At 46.5% G+C, this 16,439-nt stretch overlaps 1 protein-coding gene across 12 annotated transcripts in view; it reads left to right on the forward strand.

Annotated features, from left to right (window-relative positions):
- Positions 1-15,839: 15,839 nt before the first annotated feature.
- Positions 15,840-16,439, forward strand: part of LOC123595371 (integrator complex subunit 6-like) — a 57,164-nt gene continuing 56,564 nt past the window's right edge. The window contains exons 1-2 of one of the 12 annotated variants that reach the window (XM_045473009.1): positions 15,857-15,921; positions 16,274-16,359. In XM_045473009.1, the coding sequence (XP_045328965.1) occupies positions 16,288-16,359 (72 nt within the window). In that variant the 5' untranslated portion in view covers positions 15,857-15,921; positions 16,274-16,287. Of the gene's footprint in view, positions 16,360-16,439 lie in introns of all 12 variants that reach the window. The other 11 variants (XM_045473017.1, XM_045473008.1, XM_045473011.1 and 8 more) reach the window with 11 other exon arrangements.

Here is a 16,439-nt window from a genome sequence, read left to right on the forward strand (position 1 = left end):
TTTATCCGGGTCTCAGAAATTATATGTCAGATTTTAATTTTCATTCAGTTCAATGTATTTTTTTAATTTCACCTTGAAACTTCTTCTTGTGATCTCTGGATTATTTAGAAGCGTGTTCTATAGTTTCCAAGTGTTTTAAAATGTTTCTGTTAGCTTTCTCTTCCTAATTTCTAATTTGATCCCATTGTGGTCAGAGAACAAACTGTGTGCTTTCAATTCTTTCAAATCTGTTGAGGTTTGTTGTATGGCCCAGTGTATGGTCTCTCTTGGTATGATGTGTCACGGGGGCCTGGAAAGAATGTGCATTCCTCTGTTGTTGGATGGGATATTCTATAAATGTTGATTAGATCCTTTTGGTAGATGGTTTGGTTCCTCTGTATCTTTGCTGATTTTCTGCCTGGTTGTTCTATCGGTTGTTGAGAGCGAAGTGTTGATGTTTCGACTAAAATCGTGGATCTATTTTTCCTTTCAGTTCTATCAAGTTTGGCCTCACAAACTCCTCAGCTGTGCCATTTGGTGCATACACATTCGGGATTCTTAGCAGATTGGCTCTTTTATCATTATGTAATGCTCCTCCTCTGTCCCTGATACTTTTCTCTGTTTTACAGTGCTTCCTGTAGGTTATTTGAATGTTTGGTTTTTTGTTTTTTTTTTTAGAATCCCATTTTGAGGCAAAGACAGTGTTTTTTAGTGTATCTTCTTTTACAACCTTTTAGTGGCTGCTCTGGGCCTGATGCCTATAGAACTCATCACAGTCTACGGGTACCATCATTTCCCCAGTTTGGGCGAGCGTAGAAAACATAACTGAGAGACCTGAAAAGGAGACACGTTTTCTAAATGGTGTTTGACAATCGAAGCAAAGACGAAAACGCTACCTTGACCCGGTCGTCATTTATGAAGACAATGACATTATAAATGGGGGGAGGTAAAGGGAAGCAAAGTCTCTGCCTGGGGTGGCTCCCCATTACTGCTGTGCGGGGATGGTAATTCTGGCTCTTCGCATGGTCTCCACTGATACCCGCTCGGGTGGAAAAGGTTGGAAGGCTTTGTTGCTTACTTCTCACAGGGCCTTCGCTGCTATTCGGGAACTGTGGGTGGTGTGGGGTGACCTATATTCCGCTAGAGGTCCTGACCCCTCATTAGGCCTTTTCAACTCCACCCTGGCAGGGGGAGGAGACAGCTCTGGGACAGCCTCTTGGGGGCGGAGTATAGGCTCTGCACCGGGACCCCATGAGAATGGCTGGGTTGAGGCTTCAGGATTTTCCGTGGGGTTTGGCTAGAGTGGTTATTGTCTGAAAGATTTCCACCTTGCTAGGCTGCCTCTCTCCTTGGTCTTTGGCTAGGGAGAGCTTGGAGCATTTTTGTCTGTGCCTTTTGGCATCCGGGGTCGCCAGCCTCTCCAGAACCCAGTCTGGAGAGACTTCACTGTTCAGTTCTTTGCATCCCGTGTTTTCTCCTCCACCTGCCTTTTTCTTCCCACCTTTAAGTGTCTTCTTGGGTTTGTTTCATAAGTAATGTCCAGGGGTTTTAGCTGTACTTAGTGGGAGCACGAGGGGGAAGCACATCTACTCCATCCTTCTGGAAATGGAAGTCTACAGATATGTGTTGAAATTCTGAATTTGGGGGGATTTGAAGGCACGGTGATTCTCAGACTTGAGCCTGCATCAGAATTGCCTGGGTGCTCCTGGGTGGCTCAGTCGGTTAAGCAGCGGACTGCGGCTCAGGTCATGACCTCGCGGCTCGTGAGTTCGAGACCCGCGTCGGGCTCTGTGCTGACAGTTCAGAGCCTGGAGCCTGCTTCGGGTTCTGTGGCTCCGTCACTCTCTTCCCCTATTCTGTTTGTGCTCGCTTTCATTCTCTCCCTCTCTCTATCAAAAATAAGTAAACATTAAAAAAAAAAAAAAAAAAAAAAAGAATTGCCTGGAGGGCTTGCTAAAAGCACGATTTGCTGCGCACATTCCCCAGATATTAAGATTGGCTAAATGTGGGATGGGGTTTGGAAATGCGCCTGTCAAGTCCGTGCCAATACTGCAGCTTCGGGGACTACATTTTAAGATCACTCCCTTAGGGATATCTCTGTAGTGATTCTCAACTCTGGCTTCTCCTTAGGCTAGCCCAGTGAGTTCGATCCTTTTAAAACAAAAATGTTCAGCCACCACCTCTCCCCCACCCCTCCAGTACTTTCTTTCCATTGGTCTGAGGTGAGCCCCAGAAATTTTGTAGCTTTAAAAGCTCCCCAGACCTTGTTCATAATAGCCAAAGAGTGCAAATAACCCCTACACGCATCAACTGAAGAACGGAGAATCAAAACGTGTCATACCCGCATAATGGAACAGTATTCAGCCACGGAAACGAATGAAGTACATTATGTAAAATGAAAGAAGTCAGATGCAAAGGGCCACCCACATATTATGATTCCATTTATATGACATGTCCAAAACAGGCAAATCCATAGAGGCAGAACTTAGATTAGTGGTGGCCAGGGCTGGTAGGATTGGGAGGAAACGGGAAGTGCCTGCTAATGGCCATGGGGTTTCCGTTTGGGCATAAAATGTTCTGGAATAAGACAGTGATGATGGTCGCGTGATTTTGTGAAAATGCTAAATGCAAGGGCACTCTTGATTTTTTAATTTTTTAAATATAATTTATCATCAAATTGGCTTACAGACAACACCCAGCGTTCATCCCAAATGCCCTCCTCAATGCCCATCACCCATGAATGGCACTCTTCAAAACGATGCAGTTTATGGTATGAGAATTCTACCTTGATTAAAACAAATTCCTCCTAGGTGATATCCTGAATGGTCCAACAACTGGAACAACGCAGCATCATGCCTCACACTGAGTTACAAATGCTGCCAGAAGTCATGGAAATTTGTAAACGTCCAGGTGCAACATTTGTACTTTTTTTTTTTTCCAAAAAAAATTTTCAATATTTATTTATTTTTGAGAGAGAGAGAGAGCAGGGGAGGGGCAGAGAGAAACGGAGAAATGACAGAGGGGCAGAGAGAGAGAGACACACACAGAATCCGAAGCAGGCTCCAGGCTCTGAGCTGTCAGCACAGAGCCTGACGTGGGGCTCGAACCCACGAACTGTGAGATCATGACCCGAGTCAAAGTCGGATGCTCAACAGACTGAGCCACCCAGGTGCCTCTAAATATCTGTTCTTTTAAAATACCTGGAATGATTTTGACATGCAAGTAAGGTTGGGAAACACCATCTTTTGGGGTTTTTTTTTTTTCGAATAAAGATTTCTTTTTGATTAAAAGTTTTTGTTTTCTTTTTTTAAACTGAAGTACAGTTAACACAGAATGTGACATTAGTTTCAGGTGCACAACACACTGATTGGACAAATCTATACATTATGCTGTGCTCACCACAATGAAAAAAAACAGCATCTTAAGTGAAGGGAAGCCACTGAAGGTTTATTCTCTTTTAATTGAGGATTGTTATTTTCCAAAATGTTTCATTGTTTCAGCAGCTTATTAGAATAGAGTTAATTTAATGAGAATTTTGATTTACCACACGTTTGCCAAAGAGCCATTCAGCGCCCTTACACGTGAGCTATGTTAAACAATGGGATACGGGCTGTGTATTTATAAAGCCCATTTGATGTTGAGTCTAATTATGTCTCTGTAGTCGGTTCCCACAGTTCGCAGAAGGGAATTGATGTCAACTGTAGATTTCTAACTGCTTGCTCATTGTTTCCCCGTCTTGTTCCTTTTTTCTTTTAGCCATGCGTAGCACGTTTCTAACATTTACATTATTTATGCAGTGTTTCTCAAAATGGAAAAGATCTTTCCTGACAGTATTAAACAGAATTGTTTTTAACTATAAGGGGAAAAAAATTAAAGCTCTCCACAGACTCGCCTACTTCCCAGAAGGAACTTCTGTTAATGCTGTGTTACATATACTTCAGACACTTTCCGCATGCACACAAAAATGGAATTACACTGTGCCTTCTGTCTTTTCCCCTTACTTTGGTGAACACCTTCTCCTGACAGTGCTTTCAAGAGCTACCTTGTCCATATTAATGACTGTATAGGGCAAAGATTAGCAAACCTTAATAGTACCCTGTTTTGGCTAAAGTGTTATGTGGGTGACAATTGGTCCGACCCCATTAGGACAATCTTGCATTTCCTATCAATATTTAAATTGTCGGGGCGCTTGGGTAGCTCAGCGGGTTGAGCATCTGACTCTTGATTTCAGCTCAGGTCATGATCCCAGAGTTGTGGGATTGAGTCCTGCACGTGTGAGCATGGAGCCCACTCAGGATTCTCTCTCTTTCTCCCTCTGCCCCTCTCCCCCACCCTTGCACTCACGCTCTCTCTCTCTCTCTCTCTCTTAAAAAAACTGTAAAAAATATTTAAATTTTCCACACCTTACGATCCAGTGGTCACATTTCCAGGACTCCAACCACTTCCACAGAAATGGCACAAGGGCATCAGGACATTTGCACAACGGTACCCATTGCAGCACTAGTTGGTAGCAAAATGTAGAAACAACCAAATGTTTTTCAACAAGGAAATGGTTAAATAAATGATGGTGCAATAGACTGTGTAACTCTTAAAATGAATGAAGCAGATCCACATGTGCTGTCATGAAAAGAGAAGCAGGAAGTAATGTTAGGTAAAAAGGCAAAATTGCAAAAAAAAAAAAAAAGGCAAAATTGCAGAACATCGTGTGTGCTGTGATCTTAGTTTTGTAAAAAAAAAAAAAAAATGTTTCTGGGGCGCCTGGGTGGCGCAGTCGGTTAAGCGTCCGACTTCAGCCAGGTCACGATCTCGCGGTCCGTGAGTTCGAGCCCCGCGTCAGGCTCTGGGCTGATGGCTCAGAGCCTGGAGCCTATTTCCGATTCTGTGTCTCCCTCTCTCTCTGCCCCTCCCCCGTTCATGCTCTGTCTCTCTCTGTCCCAAAAATAAATAAACGTTGAAAAAAAAATTTAATAAAAAAAAATGTTTCTGAAACATATCTATTGTGTATGTGTATATAACATATACATTTTTATACACACACACACCCCTAGAAAAATGTTTGCAATAGAACATAGCAAATGTTAACGGTAATTCCCTTTGGTGAGTGAGATGTTCATTTTTTAAAAAATACATCTGTATTGTAACAAATCTAAATTTATTACAATGAACAAGCAAAGTGTAATTTATGTGTGTGTATGTGTATATATATATATATATGTACATATATATATATGGAATATATAAATTGCAGCTGGAACTGTACAATTCCATCTGGAAGTTGTGCTTTTGTGAAAGTTGGCAGTTCTGGAGACATTTGAACATGATTCAGGCAGGGCTTTAATCTGGAGAGAGACAAGCACCAAGAGAAAGGACCGATGGCAGACATACTCTATAGAGGAAAATCTACAGGACTTCATGACTAATTATATGCAAACTGAGAGCTAAGTCACTGAAAGAACCTGGGGATACCAGTTCCCTGGATAGGGAAGCTAAAGGAAGAATTTTAAAGGTGCTATCGTAACTGCAGAGTCTAGACAAGTGTACCAGTTCTCTATTGCAGCAAAATAAGTTCCTCCAAAACTTAGTGACTTAAGATAACAATAATCATGTGGCATCTGTATGGTTTCTGTGGGTCAGGAATTCAGACTAGGCACAAGGAGGAAAACTCGTTTCTGCCCCATGACATCTGTGCCCTCTGCTGGAAGATCCAGAATATGGGGGCTGGAATCGTCTGATGTTTCCCTCACTCGAGTGTCTGAAGATTGGTGCTGGTATCAACCAGAATGCCAACTTGTGGCCTGTTCAGGTGGCCTGGCTTCCCCACAGCATGGTGGCTGAGTTCCAAGAATGAGCATCCTGACAGAAAGAGAGCAAGAGAGAAAGAAGGGCCCAGGTGGAAACCATATTGCCTTTGTGACCTTGCTTTGGACGTCCCCCGGCACTGCCTCCACTGCGTGCCATTGGCCAGTGCAGTCTCAAGCCCTTATCCCCAGATTCAAGGGCAGGAAGAACAGACCTCACTTTGGGAAGAAAGTTAGCCACATGGTAAGAGCACATGAGCAAGATCCATGGGTGTGACTATCTTTGGAAAATACAATCTCTCACACCTACATCATACCTTAAGGTGAATTACACTATTAATGTCTCAATGGATTATCACTTTCAGAGAGCTCTGTATTTAGCTAAGGACTCCGGTAGTCCCCTATGCCTTGGCCTAAATGAATAAGTCAGTGAATGTGGGGAGGCTATGTCATCAAAGTGGGAGGCGTAATTTGAGGAAGAGTGCTGTAGTCTAATATAAAAGGCTTAATGTAAGAATAAAAAAGACTCGAAGGTCTTGAACACAGCATACAAGGTTGTCTATGATCTGGCTCTTGCCTAATTCTTGGGTTTAATCTGGTTTAATCTTCCAATTATTCCTAGATTCATACCTTAAATACAAGATAGGCCACATTTCTAGAAGTTCATCAAACATACCATCTCAGGCCGGGTTCCCTAGAAGCAGAGCCTGAGACAAGGATCTGGGTGCTTGTAATTTACTGAGGGAGAGCTCCCAGGAAGAAGGGAATAAGGGATGTCCCCTGGAGCAGGGAACGGAGCTGGGGAAGGATGTGGTCCCATTTGGAGTCTAGCTTTGGCCAGATCCCAGATCCCTATGAAGGATGTTTGATACCACAAAGTGATCCCATTCTAAGGCAAGGGAACTGTGTCCATCAGTCATTGGCCGCAGGTTGGAGGAGGGGAGGCAGGCAGGCAGGCTGCCCGCGTGGCGTGGTGCCTGACCTCTGGACCAAGGCAGCTCTCACACCTCAGGGCAATTTTCCAGAGAAGGGAGAGAACTTGGGAGCTTTTAGCAGCCCACATTCACAGCAGCTGTGGGGACTTGGGGCAGGGCACCAGCAAAGGCCATCGTGCACGTTAATCTGTTTCAAGCCCTCAGACTCTGGCTCGTACTAGTCCTTTATCCTGGGATACGACTGCCTCTTGGTTTCTTCGCTGGTATCACCTCCTCCAGGAGGCTTTCCCTGATAACTAGCTGACTACACCTTACCCTTCTGTGCTCACATAGAACCCTGTGAGACTCTCCCCAGAGCTCAGCATTTACCAGACTTCCCCTACGGGTAGACACCAAGGCAGGAACCACATCAATTCATCTTTTTGCCCCAGGCGCTTGGCAGAGTGCCAGGTGAAGCGGGCCTAAATAAATAGCTGGTGAATTGAACACCAGGTAAGTGGCTTCTTAAGGGGGTGGTGCTCAGCCAGCCAGCCCTGCTGTCAAGAGCTTTTCCGTCCCCATGTAGTAGGAGGGAGAGTGGGGAATCTAGTTAATATATTTGTGACAAATTAAGTGATTATGACAAATAAACTAGCTGAAGGGTTTCTCCCCACCCCTAAGTACAAATACTGTCCTAGTATTGTCACATTTAATTTTTAATTTTTTTTTACTCATTAAAAATTCTTTAAGTTTATTTATTTTGAGAGAAAGCGTGCGCTCATGCACAGAGGAGGGGCAGAGAGAGAGAGAGAGAGAGAGAGAATCCCAAGTGGGTTCCACACTGCCGGCACAGAGCCTGACATGGGGCTCGATCCCACGAACCCGTGAGATCATGACCTGAGTTGGATGCTCAACCAACTGAGCCACCCAGGCCCCCCTATTGTCACATTTTAAAGAATATGTTCTAACATGGTTTAAATGTTGTCACTTTAAAAAAACAACAGTGTTGAGGTGCCTGGGTGGCCTCATGGGGATTCTGTCTATAAATGTTTGGCTTTACATTTTCAGTTGAAGGGGCGCCTGGGCGGCTCAGTCAGTTAAGCATTCAGCTCAGGTCATGATCTCGCTGTCCGTGAGTTCGAGCCCCGCGTCGGGCTCTGTGCTGACAGCTCGGGGCCTGGAGCCTGCTTCTGTGTCTCCCTCTCTCTCTGCCCCTCCCCCACTCATGCTCTGTCTCTCTTTCTCTCTCAAAAATAAATAAACATTTAAAAAAACTCAAAAAAAACAACAGTGTTCAGGTGAAGAGGGAAAGATGATGAAATCTGTGTTTCCACAGGAAGAGAAGTGATTTTTTTTTAGCAGCTGTGGCTCGGTGTAAGCTGTGGGAGAGTTTGTCACAGCACTAATCCTGCTAGGACGTACAAAGAGAAACCAAAGTTATGTCCGTGCCATTGGCAACTCAGACGCAAAGGGCCTGAATCCAGGGATAAGGAGGGAGATGAGTTTGAGTCATACCTACAAGATAAAGGCTCCTGGGTGCTCAGTGACCTGGTGGATGTGGGGGAAGGCAGAGGAAAAGGGCTCCAGGTTGCCAGAGGCCAGACACGCCAAGGCCAAGGCCAAGGCCGGTTGCCCTGCTGCTGTGCTTGGAATCATTCTGCGTTTGACGTACGCCGCTGGAGCGCCACAGAGTGCCGGTGTTCTTGCCTTGTGGGTGTCTGACTGAGGCTCCACACGACGACGGGGACTGGGGCAGTGGCCTCAGGGCAGTGAGGAGGAAGGAGGCGAGCACAGCAGAAGATATGAAGGGGAAACACTGGGATCCCAGGACCTCAGCCCAGAGCCTCCTGCACCCCGGCTGGTGACAGGAAGTTGCCCAAGTGGCAAAAACCTCTGGGGACCTTGTCCAGGGGCTGCTCTGGGCCAAACTTCATCACCAGCTATTTTTATTTGTAGCCTGCACCACCTCTCAGGGTAACCAGGTCTATAAATGTCCATACAACTCGCTGTGTCTGAGCTCAGGGCAGAAAGGAGCAGCTAAAAAGGATGGTGCTCGGCCCCTGTGCTGGGCAATTTGCCGCCCACGGTTGGCACCGGCCTGGATCTCACACCCCTCGGGTTACCTCACCAGTCCTCCTCCTATCAGGTTTCACAAAGAAGGTTCCCTGGGCACAGGTAAATCAACAGCCGCCGGCAGGCAGATCACAGCAAACCCAGGTCCCACACCACCTCGCAGGATGGGTTATCCAAGGCCTACCCCTGGGGGATGAGATGGCAGTCTGCGGGCCCGTGGTGCCGCCTGGGGCTGGTGGACCACTCACGCCCTCCTCTCTCAGGCCCCTCTGCATCCTGCTGGTGAGCTGATTCCTGCTGGGCTGCCTCGAATCCGGGGGTGGGCTCTCAGGCACCTGCACGTACCCTCTCATCCCGCTAATGTTCCTGCCAAGTGGGGAAGGAGAGCTGGGGCTCCGGGCTCAGGCAGCTGAGCCCCTGAGGGCCTGCAGTTTCCGGCCCCGGCACAATGGGATGGACAGGCCTCACCTCACAGGACTCTCGCCCTGAAATTAGGTGTGCAAAGCGCCAAGCACCTTGCTTTGCACATAGTTCGCGCTTAAGTAACGACGCACCCATAAGTCTGATGTGTTCCCCCCAACTCTGCAAGAACGGGGTGGCTTCTCGTCCCTTGGAGGCTTATTCTTATACTCTACCCGGCCAGCTTGCCTCCGACTTCTTTTATACTTGGGTCTCCTTCCTTTATTTTCTCCGTAGCACTTGTCACCATCTCCCACACTAGATATTTGCTTGCTCACTTACCCTCCATTCCTGAGGGCAGAGAGCTCAGCCTGTCTTGTTCACAGGTGTTTCTCCAGCTCCTGGAACAATGTCCGATGCGTAGTAGATGCTTAATAAACATTTGTTGCATGAGCCACCCCCCCAATATGCGTGTGGCCCCGCAGTTGCCCTGTTGCCCAAGCCAGGGTACTGGTCCTCCTCAGCTCCTTCCCTTGCCTCACACCCACAATCAATCAAGGGTTAACACCTGACTGTCCTACCACCTAAGGGTCCCTGGCACCCATGCACTTCCCCTCATCCCCTTGTTTACATGACAACCTGGCTCGCTCAGAATAAACAAAGAGACTCCTAATTTGTCTTCCGGATTCCATGTTTGCCCACACCTAACCCACTGTCTATGCTGAAGATGGACTGATATTACCCAAATAATTCTTCAGCGGTCCTTTACTGCCCCCAGAATAAAAGTCCCTCCCTAGCAGGGCCTACTAGGCGCTCGTGGCGTGGCCCCTGCTCACCTCTGTGCCCATCCTGCTCCTCTGCCCTCCCTGCCCTTTAATAATACAGAACTTTCCTTTTTCTACTGGGTCTCCTTTTTCTTTTTAAGTTTATTTATTTATTTATCTGGTGGAGGAGGGCCAGAGAGAGAGAGAGAGAGAGAGAGAGAGAGAGAATCCCAAGCAGGCTCCACACTATCAGCACAGAACCTGATATGGGGCTCGAACCCACGAACCACGAGACCATGAGCTGAGCTGAAGTCAAGAGTCAGACGCTTAACTGACTGAGCCACCCAGGTGCCCCTCTACTAGGTGTCTCTCTCTCTCTCTCTCTTTCTCTCTCTGCTCATCTACTAGGTCTCCTTTAATGTCTCTCAGAATCTTGCCCACCTCACCATTCCCTGTCTAGAACACTGTCCCTCGTCTCCTTGAGCCATGCCTCACCTGCACCAGCCCTCCTTCACCAGGCTACTCCCTTCGTTCCTCTTGAGTGACAGCTTCAAAGTCATCTCCTCAGGAGACCTTCTCTGTGTGTCCCCTTGACCTCTCCACACCCTGCAGAGCGTATGCTCCTTCCCAGTGTCCCCATAACACAATGCATTGCCTCTCTCACAGCACTTCATACATACACTGCATCTACTCTTTTAATTATTTTCCCCAATAGAATATAATCTCCATGGCCACGGATGATATCTGTTCTTGCTTTGGTTTAACACTGACATAGAGCTGACTCTGTGCTAAGCACCTCTAGAAACTCTTTACAAATATTAATTCCTTTGATCCTCATAACAGTCCTATGAGGCAATACTGTTATGACCATTATACAGACAAGGTAGCTGAGGCAGAGAGAGGTCAAGGAACTTGCCCAAGGTCATAGAGCTAGTAATGGGGAGAGCTGGGATTTGAACCCCCAAATCCAAGCTCTCAACCATTCTAATACACCAGTTCCCTTGTTCACTAAAGTATTCTCTCTCCCTTTATTTTTTAAGTTTATGTACTTATTTTGAGAGACAGCACACATGCGCTTGTGAGTGGGGCAGGGGCAGAGAGAAACAGAGGGAGAGAGAGGATCCAAAGCAGGCTCCGCCCCGACAGCGCAGAGCCCAACGCGGGGCTTGAACTCACAAACGGTGAGATCATGACCTGAGCCAAAATCAAGAGTCGGATGCTTAACCCACGGAGCCACCCAGGCGCCCCTCACCAAGATATTGCCTGTCACATAGCAGGTGCACCCAAGAAATATTTGGAGAAAAAAAAAAAGAATGACTAAATGGATACTGTCCATGGGAATGGCAAAGTCTCTTGTGGAACAGTAGGAGAGGGAAAAGAGGTAGCCACACACTGAGACAGAGAGTAAGTTTAGGAGTCAGAGGAGTTGAAAGCAAAGAGTCCAAAGGGTAAGGAAGACGCCCAGAGAAGTGGCAGGTGATGAAAGAAAAGGTGGCCGGGGAGGGAGAGCTCAGAATGGCCAGTGACAGATAGCTCTGCCTTCAACAAAGGAAATCTAGACCAGACCATGGGATCTGGCCAGGAGCTGGCCCTGGGGGACATCGGAGCAGTTTCCAAAGAGTGCTGGGAAGAGAAGCCAGACTGCAAGGCTGAGGAGGCAGTAGGTGCTGCAGAAGCCAGACAAATTTGACTCCCCTCCGAGCCACGACAGGCGACTCGGGAAGGGGGAACAATCAGGTTAAGTCGGGTCTTTTTGTTAACATGCAGTGATCGGGGTCCACTTAAAGGCAGGGGGTCACACATTTTTGGGAAGTGAGAAGTCAAACCAGCTGTCACCCAAATACCCCACCACGGCCAATGCCAGGGAGTGTAAACGTGGGACAAAGCATGCTAACATTTGTTGTGAAGGGAATGAAGGCCAGGAGGGCAGTGCTTGGTAGGAACTTTTTCCGGAGAGATGTCTGCTAACCCCAGCCATAAGGTAGACAGATCTGGAATCGGGGAGTATGGTGAGGTATTAAAGCAAATTGATTTAGAAGCTACCAGTGAAAGAAAAGCAGACAAAGGGCAGAGACATGAAGAGGAAAGAGGAAACTCTTTTCAAGAGCTCACGAGTTCAAAAAGCATGAGGAAACCAGAAAGAAGACAGGACGGTCAGTGCAGGGCATAGAGCTGCAAAGAACAAAGAATCCTGTTACCTGGCCAGAGGCCTGGCAGTGAAAATGGGCCTGAAATGGGAAAGTAGTCAGGCACAGGGTTTCGCTGGGGGCGGGGAGGGGGGGGGGGCGGTAAACGGTGAGCAGTGGCCCAAAGAAGAGTCATTTCGGAAGGAAGCATGAGTAGAAGAACCACAGGGAAGCAGCAGGGTTTTGTTTTTGTTTTGTTTTATTTTGTTTTTGTGGGCGTGGTGGGGATCATCAGCTCAGGGGCTCGGCCTGAAGAAGCCCAGTGGTGCTCAAACCCCAAAGAGACAGGGAGCCATCCTGCTTAAGCGGGGGTGGTGGGGGGGGTGGCAGGCAGGGGCCAACAAGGCAGGCTGGGAACCCAAGGAAAGCAGCACCCAGGAAGACAATGAAAAACAGTGCCGCGAGCAATTTCTTTCAACAACCATTTGCTGAGCAGGCTCTTTGCACCAGGCACTGGTTATAGGCTCTATCTGCTCTCCAGGAGAGTACCTTCCAGTAGGAGGCAAAGCCAAAGCACAACTTAACCTATAACAGAGGGGACTGGTGGTCCAGGGTGGAAAAAGACGTAAAAAGGAAGTGCTCTGAGGGGTTCAGTGTTGATGTGTGCCAGAGAAATGCAATAAAGAGGTATATATGCACACTCAAGCACAATACAAGGTTTACCTTCCTCCAGGAAGCGAAGAAGAGAGGTTGTATGCTGTGGGCTTGGGGTTTGGTGCGATCTGAAGAAGCCAATAAATCCACTAGATGGCTATCTTTTTATATATCGTCACTTTTATAGTTTTATAATGAGACACAGATATATTTCAGATTCTATATTTATATCATTTCAATGCCATTTGTCCTTATGCCGAGAAAGATCAATAACATGCCCTGTTAGGGGGGAAAAAAACCATGAAAAGGCATTTACCTGCATGGGGAGCACATCCTAAGGATGGTCCTGAGGGGCCCGCCTGCCCCCAACACAGGGAGCACTGCCTGACTGAAACCATGTGTGCTTCTGGAATACTGCTGAAGCCGTTTTGAAAACTGTTTCAATAGTATTCACCTTGGAGGGATTGTTTTGAATACTTTGTATGCAATTTTGTAACATAATCTCTTTTCTGATTATAAAAGTAGGGCACTCATTGTGGAAAAGTTGGGAGGAAAGTATAAAGATTTTTTGTATGTCATCTCAAAATGCCATTTGTGAACTGGGGCATACCTCTATCTACCTACCTACCATCTATAATAGAATATAATATAGTATAATATAATATAATATAATATAATATAATATAATATAATATAATATAAATGTTTATAATTAAATATTTATTATATTTATTACTATAAATAAGTATTTTATATAGATATAAATGCATAAATAGGGAGTGTGATCTGCCTCAATTCACAAATGGTATTTTTATGTGTATTATATGACATATATTAAATTATTACATATTATTAAATTATATATATTATATATTATTATATAATATATATAATATTCTATACACTCCTAATAGGAAATCTTGATATAATATATATATCATATATATATTTTTTTTCTATATATATTATGATCATATATATATGTATGTATATATATATATATATATATATATATATATATATATGATATAAACTCCTGATAGGAAATCTTGTACATCTTCAACCAAATCAACCAATCATCCCCATGCATTGATCTCATGGAATGAAAGTGGCATATTATTACTTGGAGTTGACTTTAGCAAAAGCTGTGAGCCAGGGAAAGTTTGTTTCTAGGTAATAATCCCACCCCCACCTAATGTTAGGCAGAATTCTTAGATGACTCCCATGATGTCCACCCCCCGATGTTACTTCCTGTATAATCTTCTGTCCTTAAGTGTGGATGAGACCTGTGACTTCCTTCTAGTCAATCGAATACGGCAAAGGTAATGGGTGTCACTGAAGATTAAGTTACGTCATATAAGGCTCCATCTCAGCAGATGGGAGCAAGCAGTTTCCCTGATGGCCCTGAGCAAGCAGATAGCCATGCTGTGGACAGCCTCCGGAGAGGGTCACAACAGCAAAAAGACAGCCACAAGGAAATGAATTCTGCCAACACGCTGACTGACCTTGGAAGCTGATTCCTTCCCGGTCGAGTCTCCAGATGAAAACACAGCCTGGCCGACGTCCTGATTGCAGCCTTTGAGACTGAGCAGAGAATCTAGCCGCTCCATGCCCAGACCCCTGATTCATGGCAACAGTGAGGTAACAAATATGCATGTCGTTTTGAGCTGCTGACTCTGTGGTAATTTGTTACACAGCAGTAGAAAACTAACACACCAGTGCCCCAACCAGTCCTGCACTTTCAGCTCGTTGGCCCATGTGAACCTTGCCCTGCTCTAACCATATTTGTATCAGAATGGAAATGGAAGCTGCTAGTGTCTTTTTCATCCTGATTTCCTCATTAATTCCCACCAGGTGTATCCCACCAGACTGGCCTGGAACGCCCCATGCATATAACTGTTACTGGTTTGAATTTTTGTTCACCCTATTCCTTCCAACCCAGAATCCCTCCCTTCTGCCTCGGTGCCCCTTCCATGAAACCTTCCGAACTTCCAGACCACTAGACCATTGCTTTCATTGCACTCTTTATTTGCATTGCTTGTTTGTGTCTGGTTCAAATGCTGCCATGGCGCCTCTTCTGAAATCTTATTTTTTTCTGAAAATGTTATTGAATGTGTCTGCATGTACTATATATGTATACATGTGCGTGTGTGCGTATATAGGTATTACATTACAAAGCACATATGAATTGTAAGCTCATTGAAGCTCAGGATTCCATGTTATGCATAGCATACTGCTGGGATCACACCTCCATATTTAAAAGTTGTGTTACACCAAGTAGTCAGCCGAGCACGGTTGGCCCTCTACTGAGCCTCTCCATGGAACCAGACTTGAGAATATCCCTCAGTGTTACCCTAATTCTAGCAAGCTGCACTTTCCTTTACTGGAAATCAAATATAACGCCATCTAGCCCAATTATTTCAAAGATTAGATAAAGCCAACGTGGGTGCCCGGCACATCATGGGTGCTCAATAAGTGAGAGTCGAATCAGAACCTAGGGTGGGAAACCTCCCATGTGTAAAGGCTGTAGCAGGCACAACCATGGGTGGAATTATCACAGGCAGGCCAATACTTGAAAAGCTCAATGAAACTGAAGAAGCTTGTAGATACAAAAGGCCAGTTTAGGTAACCGTGTTTGTTCCAAGCTTTAGTTTTCTTTCTAAGTAGATATATGTGGAATGCAAGGCCAGCAGCCGCCTTACAAATAGTGATCAAGAGTGGGGAGGCATCGAAAGGAATGCGAGTAGGTCTTGCCAGGAAAGAAGTTTGCTGCTTCTGAAATGTTTTGGTCTTAGCCACTGGCAGGATTGATCGATTGCAGTTAGCAGAGCGTTTTCTGTGCAGCCTGTCCAAGCATCTGCTTCTGTAGTGCTGCGCAACTGTTGCTCAAATTCACTCTTCCTTTCGAGCCCTCGTGTTTGAAGAGCAAGAGAATATCCATCCAAACCACCCTAAGTATCCTAACGGCTTCCAAGTCGTTTAAAGGAGGGTCCTTAACATCTCCCCTCACTTACCCCCTGCTTGGGTTCAAACTTCAACTCCCAGGGTTCGCCCAAGTCCCGCCCCTTGCCCTGTCATCTAATGAATATGCAAATACCACATAATTGGCAGCCAATGGCGTGGTTTCTGGTCACATGGTGCCCATGGTAGGTGAGCGGACAGAAGTTGTGTGTCGGTGAACAGAGACAGCTCTCAGTCTGGGGCGAGCGCTTGAGTGAGCGTGGACGGATGCTTGGGCAGTAGTCCCTGCGGCGGCGGCGGCGGCGGCGGCGGCGGCAGTAGTGGTGGCAGGGGAGGGGAAAGGGGGAGGGCCCCGAGGGCTACACACGCTCCCACTTTCAAGTTCCCTTGGAGGGAGAGGAGGTGGGGCTGCAGAAAGAGGAGGCCAGGAACAGTTCCATCCGTCCCGTCCCGTCTCCCCCTTTTCCTCTTGCTCCTTGCACCCTGCCTCTGCGAGAGTTGAGGGTTCGGGTGGCAGTCCGCGGCAGTGAGGGCAAGAGGGCCAGGAGAGTGGGCAGCGGAGCCAGGGGTGCGGGGGAAGATGCCCATCCTGCTGTTCCTCATAGACACGTCCGCCTCTATGAACCAGCGCACTGACCTGGGCACCTCCTATTTGGACATTGCCAAAGGCGCTGTGGAGTTATTCTTGAAGGTAAAGGGAGGGGAGGGGAGAGCTGGGGAGAGCTCCCGAGGGATGGGGGTGGTGGTGGATCTAGGTGCTTCTGTAACGTC

The sequence above is a fragment of the Leopardus geoffroyi genome, chromosome X, assembly GCF_018350155.1.
Source record: "Leopardus geoffroyi isolate Oge1 chromosome X, O.geoffroyi_Oge1_pat1.0, whole genome shotgun sequence".
Lineage (NCBI taxonomy): Eukaryota > Metazoa > Chordata > Mammalia > Carnivora > Felidae > Leopardus > Leopardus geoffroyi.